General features: G+C 44.0%; 1 protein-coding gene across 3 annotated transcripts in view; it reads right to left on the reverse strand.

The window, feature by feature from the left end:
- Klhl2 (kelch-like 2, Mayven) overlaps positions 1-13,175 on the reverse strand; it is a 110,497-nt gene that overhangs the window by 17,836 nt on the left and 79,486 nt on the right. For all 3 annotated transcript variants that reach the window (XM_017313011.1, NM_178633.3, XM_017313012.2), the window contains 3 exons: positions 6,615-6,724; positions 2,225-2,341; positions 584-733 (listed from right to left, as the gene is read on the reverse strand). In XM_017313011.1, coding sequence (XP_017168500.1) covers positions 584-733; positions 2,225-2,341; positions 6,615-6,724 — 377 coding nt within the window. The remainder of the gene's footprint in view (positions 1-583; positions 734-2,224; positions 2,342-6,614; positions 6,725-13,175) is intronic.

The raw sequence follows: 13,175 nt of genomic DNA on the forward strand, positions 1-13,175 counted from the left end.
ATTCAGATCCCAGCACCCACTCTGGGTGGCTCACAAACACAAGGAATCTAATACCACCTTCTGACCTCCATGTGTGCATATATACCACACAAATAAAATGATAAAATAAATCTTAACAACAATTGGAGCTGGGTGTGGTGGCGCACGCCTTTAATCCCAGCACTCGGGAGGCAGAGGCAGGCGGATTTCTGAGTTCGAGGCCAGCCTGGTCTACAAAGTGAGTTCCAGGACAGCCAGGGCTATACAGAGAAACCCTGTCTCAAAAAACCTAAATAAATAAATAAATAAATAAATACAATTGGAAAATGTTTTATAAAAGGTTAAATGAATTGAACAATCCACATCTTAACGTGAAGGCAACAGAAATTAAACCCTATGATCTTTGATGCACTCTTGGGCACTATCCTTAACATGTGGCCAATGGAGACTAGCTCACATAGTCTATGGTGCATTCTTAGGCACATTTCTCTTGCAGAAAATCTGCAACAAGAGGCATGGAAACTCAGATGATCAAATCCAGAAACAGCTCGCTGTGAGCCTTCAGATGGGGCAAGCACAACTGGGAACAACAGGCAGGCCCTACTTTGGGAAGGTTCATGGGCGTCCTCAGGCGGGTCCGCACGCTCTTCATTAACATGCGCTGCTCTGTCGGCAGCAGGTGGTACTTCATGGCTTCAATGAGGTAATCTTTGCACGCACTGCTGTTCTTCACCAATGCTTCCTCTTCAACCCGCTGTGGGAAGAGAGCAGACAAGCCCTGTGAGGGGGTAACATCGAGTGTAGAGGAAGACGGCTATGGAAACCGGGAAACGAAATACGCAGTAACTGTCCCATGCCCACGGACTTCTGCTCACGCATTTGGCTACAGGGAAAACCAGCAATGAAAGCGATGAGCTTCACTCTCAGCAAGAGAAAAAGGAACTCTGTGGACCACAGTCGCATCCATCCATTCCTTACATTCAGAGAATCCAAACAGTTGACAAGAAAGGAAAGAAAAACAAAAAGGGAAACTTGTGGGGAAGGCGGGGCATGGGGATCTGGGGGCTCAACCGTGGAATTCACCCCCACGGTGCCCCACAAACCTAAGAGATTATGAAGACGCAGGGATAAAGATCTGGGCTCTTCTGAAGTGCTGGTAACAGGGTCTTTAATAGGCTGATGAACTTGGTGATGAACTAGGCAAGGCTATGAGTTCATGATACTCTCTTCCAACACAGAAGGGCAAATGAAGAGAGAGACCCAGAACACTTTAAAACATTTTACCTACGGAATTTTTTTTTTTTTGACCTTGGTACTGAGTTTTCTGTTCTTCTTTTTCTTTTTTTTTTTTTTTTTTTTGACATTTTTTATTAGATATTTTCTTCTTTACATTTCAAATGCTATCCCCAAACCCCCCTATACCCTCCCCATGCCCTGCTCCCCAACCCACCCACTCCCGCTTCCTGGCCCTGGCATTCCCCTGTCCTGGGGCATATGATCTTCGCAATACCAAGTGCCTCTCCTCCCACTGATGGCCGACCAGGCCATCCTCTGCTACATATGCAGCTAGAGCCATAGCTCTGAGGGGCACTGGTTAGTTCATATCGTTGTTCCTCCTTTTTTTTTCCTTTTTAAATACTGTAATATTCAGAGACCACACAGACCATGCTAAATAACGAGGTTCCCACAAACCTTAAAATGCTGAAACCTAATTTGCTAATCAAAAATGTCTCCTTATAAATGGTTTCAATTTTAGAAACGAATGCTGAGATGTTCCTGAAAGGTCGTTAATAAACAACAAAGAATAAATTTAAAATACTCTAAGGATGACTAAGAATCATTCATTTCTGCTTACTTCAAATACCCTGCTTTTCTTCCATATACGTCGTCCCTGTGAAATTATGAGGTAGAACTAACTAGCAATTGGGTCATATCTCAAGTCCATTTCTGTTGTATAGTAGGAAGGAAGAAAGGAAGATGTTAGTGCGAGGTAAACTCAGGCACACTTATTTACACACACTCAGAGGGGCACAAATTCTACCTCAGGAAGCTCTAGTACTTTGGCTGAATCAGAAAAGGGGTGGAAGCCAACTTCTATCAACAGGAGATGGGCTCAGGGGGCTGGGGGGTGGGGCAGCTGCCACAGTGCCAGGTGCCTTAACTGTCCTTGTTCCTATATCCAGAGATGGGTATCCTGCAGCCCTTCCCACTGTGAGATGGGCCCGTGACATGCCTGCGCACTCACCTGCACCAAGTACTCCCGAGGAAGCAGAGGTAATCGGACATGCTCCATGAGCCGAGCCATGAACTCCTGTCTTACGTCCTTATCGTGGTTTACCCAGGCGATGACTGCTTCAAATACCTTCAAAGGAGAAAGAAACATGAGCCCTATGCCAGATAGATGGGTTCTGTATGTCTACTTGCATACATCCACAATCTGATGGGACACATCGTACATACGGCATTGCTAAACTAAACTCTATGGAGCAAACCTTTGTAAGTCTTGACTTGCAACACACAAGGGTTATTTACTCCATTCTCTTCTCTTTATTTTGATATGTGATGTTTGTAAGTAGTCCATTAAGTAAGTATCTTGGCTTGCTCAATAATCACTTTTCATTATGTATTTCCTAAGCATCACTAAGGTCAGCATAACTCTTACTGAACTTAGCAGTGATAAATGGTTTCCACAACTTCCTTCGCTGTGCACTTAGTTCTCATTACAGACTTAGGCTCGTTTAGAACAAACCACTGTCAGGGACACCCCAAACCACGTGTCTTAGTTTCTTTTCTACCGCCATGACAAAACGCCACAGCCAAGGCAACGTATAAAAGGAGGCTTAGTTTGAGGCTCACTGTTAGAGTTCAAGACCGTGATGTCAGGTGCATTGCAGGAGACAGGCAGGGAAGAATGGTGCTGGAGCAGTTGCCAGCCAAGAGATCACATCTCCATCCCCATGTAAAAGGCAGAGAGGACTAACTGGGAAAGGCTCTTGAAGCCTCAAAGCCCACCTCCAGGGTCACACCTCCTCCCACATGGCCACAATTCCTCCAACAAGGCCACGCCTCCTAATCTTTGCCAGACATTTCCACCAACTGAGGAGCAAGTATTCAAATACATGGGTCTATCTATGGGGGCCATACTTATTCAAACCACCACATCATGTACTGATTAATCACCGTTTACGTGGCTGGCTTTAGAATCTGTCCTGGGTGTGCCTATGAAGGTGTTTTCACAAACAGACAAGACAAAACAAAAGAACCCAACCTAGGTGTAGGGGGAACCACCCATCCAAAATTATCGACTGGGGACCCAGCTGCAGTAAGGAGAAATTCAGCAGGGTGCCAGTGTCTCCTTTTCTCTGCTTCTTAGCCCCCATGACAGGAAACTTGTTCCACCATGCTCTCCGGTTATGAGACCCTGAGTGGTCTGAAACCACTATTCAGAACAAATCTTTTCTCCTTTATGTTGTTTCTGTCAAGTGTTGTGGTCACTGCAACACAGAACTAACAAATAAATGCGCCCTTATGAATAACTCATCTTTGAAATTCTCTTTAGTTTTATGAACAAAGTTTGGATCATACACTTATAAATCAATGGTCTACAAAATGGGCTAACACTCTTTTATCCCAACAGAACACACTTAAATGTTGTATTTTGAACATCTTTACAAACTTAACAGAAAGAGGACCACTATACAACATATTCCTGAGAGAACTAATACGCTAAGAAAGAGGCAGTGTCTTTCTACACAACCTCTTCCGGGATTGGTGGGTACACTTCCTGATAATCTTTAAAAGGGTGAGGATATGTATGGAAATATGCAAATGTTACTGGAAACAAAAACAGGTTATTTTGATACAGCATTCTAATTACCACCTTTAATTTATCCTGCCAACCAGGACTTATTAAATTCTTCTGTGTGCCAGGTGTCAACAATAAGGAGGAGCTGGCAGTCTGTCAATTCTATTCACCGCAGCTCCACTCTGTTGGCATCACGGCCCTGCTTCAGGCCTTACATCAGGTTCTCCTGCTCGTCGCTATAGCCTCAACATTTTCCTATTTGGCCTTCATGCCACAGGAGGGCTCCAGCTCACCATCACCACGAAAGCTAGCTCAAACGCTGCTCCCTCAGTAAGTCCTGTCTCCAAGGACTCACAATATTGTGCAATAGCATTCTGCAATTAATCTAAACTGTCCCCATGCAAACAACAGAATGTGTACAGAAGAAGCCAATCTGTGGCTTTGGAAAGTGGGAGGGTCAGAGAGGCAAGCGACTTTCACCTTGGCCCCTTGAATTGCCATATACACTACATAAGACGTATGGTTACCTGCAATGATTACCACACCATGAAAACCTCTAGCAAGTAACAAAAGAGGAAAAGGACAGACAGGGATGTGGAGATAGAGCTCCAAGCCTGACAAATCTAGGAAGGAGTTACTCTAGACATCCCAGACTCACAGGACACTCCATGATAAAGAAGGGAAGCCCTGCATCTCTGCTCCAATAGAATCAGGTTAGACATTGTTATCTGTTATCTGGACTAGTCTGACTGAAGCCTTGGATGCTATGGCACAGAAACAGGCTGTCCCACTCCATCTTCCATGGAGTTCAACTACTGAATTGTACACATGCTAAAAGTATTTGGTATTGAGCGTCCCATTACATTCCAGGGTGGCTCATTAAGGTATCAGTATAAAACCAAAGCAGTCTTCATGATCTTTCTCTAATGGTATCCATCTCCCGTTAAAGCCTGGAAGCAGCTCTTCCACAGCATAAGAAAGGTCATGGGATGTAACCCAGCTGAAGACAGTCATGGTGTTCTCTTCCCACTTCGTTTCCCACTACTCTCGCAGCCATATTCTACCTCCAGCCACCGCTGAGCAACCGCCCTCTCACAGCCTTTACATCTGTGTTGTCTGTTCCCGTGCCCTGAAGTGCTTTTCCCATCCCAAACCATTTCCATTTCTCCGATGAACTCTAGCTCAGTTTTAAAGGTGTGGATCCTACATGTAAACCAAGCTGAAGTACCACCCCTGACCCCAAAATAAAACGCTCCGCCAGTGCCCCATGCAGAGCTCTGTAATCCCGTAGTCACTCCAGTTTCTATGACTAGAGGAGTCTACTTGGTGCGTCTCAAATCCAGTGCCCTGAGACAGTGACAGGTGTGCTCAGTCCTCATCTATTACATGAGCAGGAATGTCACCCTTCTGTAAATGGCTAAGGTTGTACACGTCACAGCTCTGCATAGTTTTGTCACATTGTAAATTATAGAGAGAATGCTTCTTTTCATTCTCACATGAGAACCTGAGAAATAGAACTGGAGCCTCTACAACTTTAAATTCAAATCACATGTCCCATTTCTATGAGTTTCTATTCATTGCTGTTGTTTTGGTTTTGTTGTTTTGAGACAGGATCTCTTGACAGCCAGGTCAAAGATTCTCCTGACTCATGCTCCCGAATGCTGGGAATAGAGTTGTGCATGCCTAGCTCTACTCCCAAAGGCTGGGAACAGAGTTATGTAGCATCATGCCTAGCTCTGTAAGCATTTGTCTCCCAACTCCCAAGAATTACAAACTGCCCAGAGAAAACAGTTTGGGAGAAGATTGTGTCTCCAGCCATATAAAAGGTTCAGGAATGTGGTGTCAAATAAAGCAAGTGCATAATGGGAGGAAGGGAGGGAGGGAGGGAGGGAGGGAGGGAGGGAGGGAGGGAGGGAGGGGGAGGCTAGCTGACTGTAGGGTGACATAAAAGTTTCAAAAAGCCACTTAAAAGGATGATATCATTCAACAGTTTTCAATCTAGAACTATTGAACGCAATGCAGTGAGTGAGTTCTCTTAAGGGACTGGAGAAATAGCTCTGCAGTCAGGAGCACTTTCTGTGACAGAAGATCCTAACACCCAACTTGGGTGGACAACTGCCTATAACTCCAGCTCCAGGGGATCCAACTCCCACTTCTGGTCTCCTTCTGTACACACACACACACACACACACACACACACACAGCATTCACTCACATAGATACACATATACATAAATAATAATAATTTTTTAATTTAAAGAAAGGTCTTTCAACTCACAAGACAGCAAAACTAATGAGTTTTTGTTATTTGTGTTTGTAGGCATCTAGCTGTAGAAAGAACCCAGTCTCCCAAAGGTTCTTGGTTCAAATCCCTTGCTGTGTATAAGCTTTTGCTGTAGTGGTCAAGTCCATTTCTTCTAGGCCCCCAAGGCTTCTACTCATACAGGAGCACAACTTATGAAAAACATGAAATAAAGTAAGGAAATACTGGGCTGGGGAAATATATCAGTCATGTCTTTGCAAGCATTAGAACTGGACTTGGATCCTTAGAACTCAGGTTAAAATAGTCATGGTGGTGCATCATTGTTATCTCAGCAGAGAGATTCTTGGCTGGCTAGCCCAGCCTACTAGAGAATTCCAGGCTAGTGAGAGACCTAACTCAACATGGACAACACCAGGTCCTCTGTTCTATACATGTTTCCTGACACACACACACACACAGACCACCCCTAAAGAAACAGAAAGACAGGAAACTACCTAGCACCACAGAAGGAAGTGGAGAGAAGATGGTGGAGGGAAGAGAGGAAGCAAAGGGGAAGAGGTCACTTGCCTTCTCCTCGGAGGAAATGGTGAGTTTATCACTGGAGATTAAGCTGCACACCTGCTCGATGCCGAGGTTAAGAAACTCTTCACTAAGTACGACATCTGCAAAATGTTGTTCTGTTGGAGAGCCAGAGAGAGAAGTCGTTAATCACTTCATCGCCACACAGCCAACAGGGAAACATCTCTTAACCCAAAAGGAAGGAAGCCAATGGCGTCTCTTCTGGGCAAGAATCAATGCCAAGGCTGCCTTCATGTACACTCACTGGGCTTAAAACAGTGTTAGGGCTTAAAACAGTGCACACTAAACAGCTATGTTGTAGCACAGCGCATTCTATATTTAAATCTATAAAACCTCGGGTCATACAAAGCACTTGGTAGTGTAAATCCACATCCTTGAATATAGTATGCAAAACATTAGAACATTACAATGGGAGAAAACTGTTTGAAAACTTAACAAAAAGCCTTAAGTACTGTCCAATATAAACACGTGCGCAGCTTTTAAAAAAATTAGTTCATTACAATGAAGCAAAAGCAAAGGTTTACAATAGATCTAAATTCTATAAGTAATTTATTTGGGAACAAAATGATTGATTTTATACCTCAAGTCCTTCCCAGGAAACTGGTAAAATTGGTAATTCTTAAAACACTCAAATCCTCTCCTTGATTCTTCTGATTTTTGAGGGGGTCAGGGAGCAACATAATGACATGACTTTATAACATAATTAATGATTTAAAAGCTTATAAAGGATGTATCCAGTACAAAACAGCTTTTTATTGCAAACCCACTTCCCGCTTACAAAGTGTGAGCTAGACATAGAAGACTGTGGTCTGGGCTTTGCACTTAGGCACACCAAGTTTGAATCTCAGCTCTACCATGTGCTGGCTTGTATGATGTGGGGTGATTATATAATCCCCTAAACCATGGCTTCCACACCTGTAGAGGCTCAGAAAGGTTCCTAACATACTAATGACATGATAATGTTTTATAAAGAATAAGGAACTACGTGTGGAGGAGGTTAAGAACTCTAACAGGGCCTGTTAGCCCTGTGACCTCCAAATGCTAAACGAATACCAGAAAGTCTACATTATCTCCCACTTGGCCTTCACAGTTGACTGTACTCCTACAGTATGGTTAAAAAACTTTTCTATGGTGAAATAAAAGCTTCCTTTCAATACGCATTTCAAGATACCCTAAAGAAAATTATTAGCGTTCGATTTAAAATATTTAAAAACAAAATGTGCACTTTCACAAACCTCCTGAATACCTATTCACTTTATAAAAGGCTGCTCACCAGATGACTTCAAACATAATGAGCAACTCGTGGGGTAATTACAAAATTATTGGATTTACAAAAATCCCACAGACACAGTTCTTTTCAAAGTCAGTGTCTGGGTTAGGCAAGCAAGATATCACACTGAAATAAACATGAAGACGGAATTTCTTTTGTAAATGAAAAAAAAATTAACCCCAAATGGATCACACAATGGCCTTAGAAGCACAGAATGTCAGGAGAAGACCTAGTGGGGTCTGGCCTGCGATGACTTCCTGTACACAGCCCAGGAAGCAAGTCGTCGGATGAAGCAAACAATTAGTGCACTGCACTTCATTAACATTAGATCTTTGTGTTATGAAATAAAAAGATGTCATAATTTTCAAGAGAAAACTCTATAAAACATTTAACTTACAAAAGACTGTTATGTAAAACATGGAACTCTTAAATCTCAACAAGAAAAATAGTCCCATTTTTTCAAATGGGCGAGAGATCTGAATAAACACTTCCTCAACGATTACATAAAGGTGGAAAACAAGCACATCAAAAGACACCTGTCATCTTGTCCCATCACCAACGACACCATCCTACAGATCCACACATCTGTTAGAACAACACGAAATTCAGGCCACAGAGGCTACACAGACCTGGTCTCCAAACAAAAACCTGAAAACACTGAGAAAATGAGAGACGGGTGACAGGAGCTCTTGTCACTCTGCCTCCAGAAAGGGAAAAGAAAAACAAAAAACAAACCCGTGGGACATCAGGTAGAAGCAGCCGTGGCCACGCAAGTCTGAGGTCAGACGCTGGTCTCCAGAACCCACATCTGTGACAGCAGGAAACCCAAGGCACCATGGGAGGTGGACACAGGAGAATCACCCAAAGGCTCCCAGGCCAGCTAGCTGGAGAGAACTGACACCCTATATGTCCATGGCAGAGCGAGCCCCCATAGTACTGTAATAAAAGCCCACACACAGTGATTGACAGCCGCCGAATAAACCTCCCCTGTGTACATGAACCACATTTTCAATATTTCTAAGTTTTTCAATATTTCTAAGCTGATGGGTATCCAGGCTGATTCCATTCCTGGCTATTCTGAAAAGAGCAGCGTTGAACACAGACGAGCAGCACCTCTGGTAAGGCATGGAGTCCTCTGAGAACATGCCCAGGAGTGGTACAGCGGGTCACACGGAAGGGCTATTCTTGAGAAGCCTTTATACTGATCTGCACAGTGGCTGCTAGTATATACACCCACTAACAATGAACAAGGGTTGCTTTTCCCCATACCTTTATATTTAGCCCTAAAAATAAGTGCATTCTATTAAGTGCAATCACCCAGGATCTCTCTCTCTCTCTCTCTCTCTCTCTCTCACACACACACACACACACAATATTAATAGGAGTAAACACCAAGAAAAAACTGCAAGGAGCCAGGAGATAGTGGAAAGAGGCAGAAAGAGTAATTAAATACATGAGCTATGAAATTGAAAGGGATGGGTGTGGTGGAAAGATGCAGCAGAGTTGGGAAAGAAATGGGCAAAGGCACTGGCAGTGGGAGGAGTCAGGCAAAGCTAGAACTATGAAATTGACAACGAAATGGGTTACTTTGTACACTAATTAAAATTTTTAAACTAAAAAAACAAAGATTTACAGTAGTTATAAAAAGTGTATCATACAAAATGGAATCATTTCTATCATAGTTAACCAAAATAAAACCAAGGTGGCTCAGGGAAAAAACCAATCAAGCGACAACGTCTTCTTCAAACCAAGCCCAACGCAGAACTACAGGACCTGAACTGAACCTACAAGATCCTAACTCTTACCTACAAACCGTGGCAGCCGGCCAGTTAGAACAGACAGTCAGAAGAGGACAGACCTTGCAAGATGCTGCCCTCCTGCCAAACCACTTACGTAACGTTCCGATTTCCTAGTAAAGCCACCCTGGGAGTTGGGGGTGGGGGGCGGGAGCACAACTGATACAGTGCTTAGGCATGGGTTCAATCCCCAGGTGTGGTGTTGGCTGTGGTCCTCAGTGCTAGAGAAATGGAGACAAGAAGATATGCAGGACTCCTGAAGAATAACAGCCATATCCCCGGCCCACTTTCCACTTTTTATTTTCACACAGCCTCTCACTAAGTTGCCCAGAACAGCCTTGAATTCACTTTGTAGCCCAGGCTGGACCTGAGTTTGCATTTCCCACGTAGCTGCGATCACAGGCATGCATCACCAGGCCTGGCTCAGTCAAAAGACTGTTACTCAGCTAGAGAAACATAAGACATAAACGACTCTTAAGTATGTATTACTAAACAAAGGAAGGCAATCTGAACAGCTATAAAACTGTACACTTACAAGAAGATCTTCTAGAAATGGCAAAACTAGAGAGAGAGTAAGAGATCAGTAGTGCCCATGTCTGATACGGGAACAGTGGGGGTTGAATGGGGGATTTTCAGAACAGGGCAACTATTCTGTAATGGTGGGTAGGTATGTGTCTTAGTGTTTAGAGGATGGTTGTATGGAACACTCACCCAGTGGGGACTGGGGTTAAAGAACAGACTATGATCCTTTCTACATCTAAAACCACCATCCTCTAGTTCTCTGATCTCACCAGACATTTATGCAATAGATAGATAGATAGAGCTGAAGGCTTTTCTTTTTAAAAAAAATTATCCATTTACTTGTGTGTGTATGGGGGGGGGGCGTGTGTATGTATCATATGTGTATATATAATATGTATGTGTGTGGGGGTGTATGGCTGTGTGTACATGTGGTGTGTGAGTGTGTGTGTGTACACACACATGTGTGCAGCTGGGGGGCTACTTTAACTTGCATGAGTTGCTTCTATCCTTTCCTGTGTGGGTACAAGGGATGAGACTGGGGTCAGCATCCTTGCCTGCTAAGCCATCTTACCAAACATTAGTTTTTCCTTAGCCAGGTCTAAGGCTTGTGCCTACAATCCAAGCACTTGAAAGACTGAGGCAGGACAATCTCTGTGGGTTGCAGGCCAGCCTGAGCTACAGTCTCAGGGTGCCTAAAGAAAGGGGGAAATAAAACAAAAACCACAAAGCAGCAGCAACAAATATGGTTTCTTGAATATTAAGAAAGACAGAAATATTGCTTAGTAGTGAGATCTAATAAAGGGGAGATACAGGCAGCACAGGGAGAAAGGCCTTTGCCATCCAGGCTGCTGAGCTAAGTTCAATCCCTCTGTGTGCGCGCGCGCGTGTGTGTGTGTGTGTGTGTGTGTGTGTGTGTGTGTGTGTGTGTATGTGTATGTGTGCGTGCGTGTGTGTGTGTGTGTGTGTGTGTGTGTGTGTGTGTATGTGTATGTGTGCGTGCGTGCGTGCACACACAGGATAGTATCTGAGAGCTCACTGACCACAAACTGTCCTCTGATCTCACATTCTTGCTGTGACATGTCTCCACTTCAGAAATGTCAAAAAGGAGAAGGACAACGGGAAAGCAGAACAAGCTGGTGTGGTGCACACACTTGAGGGGCTGAGCCAGGTGGGTGAAGAACCCAAGGCCACAATGAGTCCTACAGAAGCCTAGGCAACACAGCAAGACTCTGTGTCAAAAAAGCACCAACGAGGGCTGGAGAGATGGCTCAGCGGTTAAGAGCACTGACTGCTCTGCCAAAGGTCGTGAGTTCAAATCCTAGCAACCACATGATGATGGCTCACAACTATCCATAATGAGATCTGATGTCCTCTTCTGGTATGTCTGAAGACAGCTACAGTGTAATTAGATAGAATAAATAAATTAATTAATATTTTTTTCCTTGTGTCTGCTTCATGTGCAGGAAAAAAACTGTACTCACTCAAAAACAATCTTGGCAAGTTAGAAAGAACAAAGCAACACCTCAGCAGTTATATAGATCAGAAGTTATTGATCATATTATTTACTGGTTATCAGCACCACATGGTTCTACACGCTGACCTACAAACCAGTTTGTGTGAGCTGACTCGACCACACAGAGCAGTGTGGCTCTCGCATATCCTAGGGCTACCATCCCTGCCCCAGACCACAGTGGCTTTCTGCTTGGCCAGCTATGTGCTCATGACACTTGGATCTAGCCTCCTCTCTTCCCTCTTCCCTTCCTCCTTCCGTCAACTTTCTTTGTTTTATTTTTTGAGAGACTGTTTCAACTGAGACTGTCTCAGTTCGTAGCCCAGGATGGCTTCAGCCTCCTAGGTGCCGGGGCGTGCACTCACCGCCAGACCTGGCTCTGTCTCTCTCTTTTTCTTTTACAACCCCGTATGGTAAATTAAAAAGGAAAAGTGTTTGATGGCGAGCAAGTTCTTGGCATGATCTTCCGCTGAGCACTGCTGGAAACTGAAAATAAAGGATTGTGTCAATGACAGCTTGGCAATGGAATGTCTCTTTGCTTTGTGTTTGTCTGAGACAGGGTCTCACCTCAGGCTCACTATGCAGCCAAGGATGACCTTGGTCTCCTGACCCGCCTTTTTCTATACCCCTCTGTGTTCTGGGATTGCAAGCGGATACCACAACACCTGACAGTTGATGAAATACTCCCAATTAATGGCTGGTGGAAAACATGTCTGAAGAGGGAACTCATCTGAGTGGGATTTGCTGGTATCACAGTGGTGATCCTCCAACTTTAAGCTGAGTGGGACAGCTCCACTTGTGCCAGGCATGGCGATAAGCACACTCAATCCTGACACTGAGAAGGTAGACAGAGGATGGTGATTTTGATGTCATGACTACATCCTGAGAACCTGCCTAAAACATAACAATAAAACAAAACAAACCTACTTCTGTTATTATGAGTTAGAATCCTGAGAAAAACAGAGCAGTGTCCCACAGTGGATAAGATCCATTATCAGGAATTGTTGCATATTGCATATACAGTCACACAACCACAGTTGAGTCCACAGACAGTCACGTGGGCCTGTGAGCCACGTTACCCAATGCACGTGTGGGCCCCAGGATGCCTGCAGGAGTGTATAACCTCTTGACATTGCTATGCAATGTTGCCATCTACAAAGTTCACACAGGAGTAAAATTCTTAACAATTCATACCTGCACACACAATCTCATAATGTTTTAAGTAAGTTTACGATGTTTGAGCTGGGTCTGGGTGCATGCAGCCTGCGGACAGGTAGGACACATCTTGGTCAGAAAAAAGATGATTTGTGTGAAAGTACCTATGCATAATCTCTCTGAAAGTGAAGCAAGAGGCTAGAGAGGTGACTTATCAGTTAGGAGAACATGCCGTACGATCCTGAGAGCAAAACTTACGGTCCAATGGCCCACATAACAAGCCAAGCAGACTTTGA

This window comes from Mus musculus, chromosome 8 (assembly GCF_000001635.26).
Source record: "Mus musculus strain C57BL/6J chromosome 8, GRCm38.p6 C57BL/6J".
Classification (NCBI taxonomy): Eukaryota; Metazoa; Chordata; class Mammalia; order Rodentia; family Muridae; genus Mus; species Mus musculus.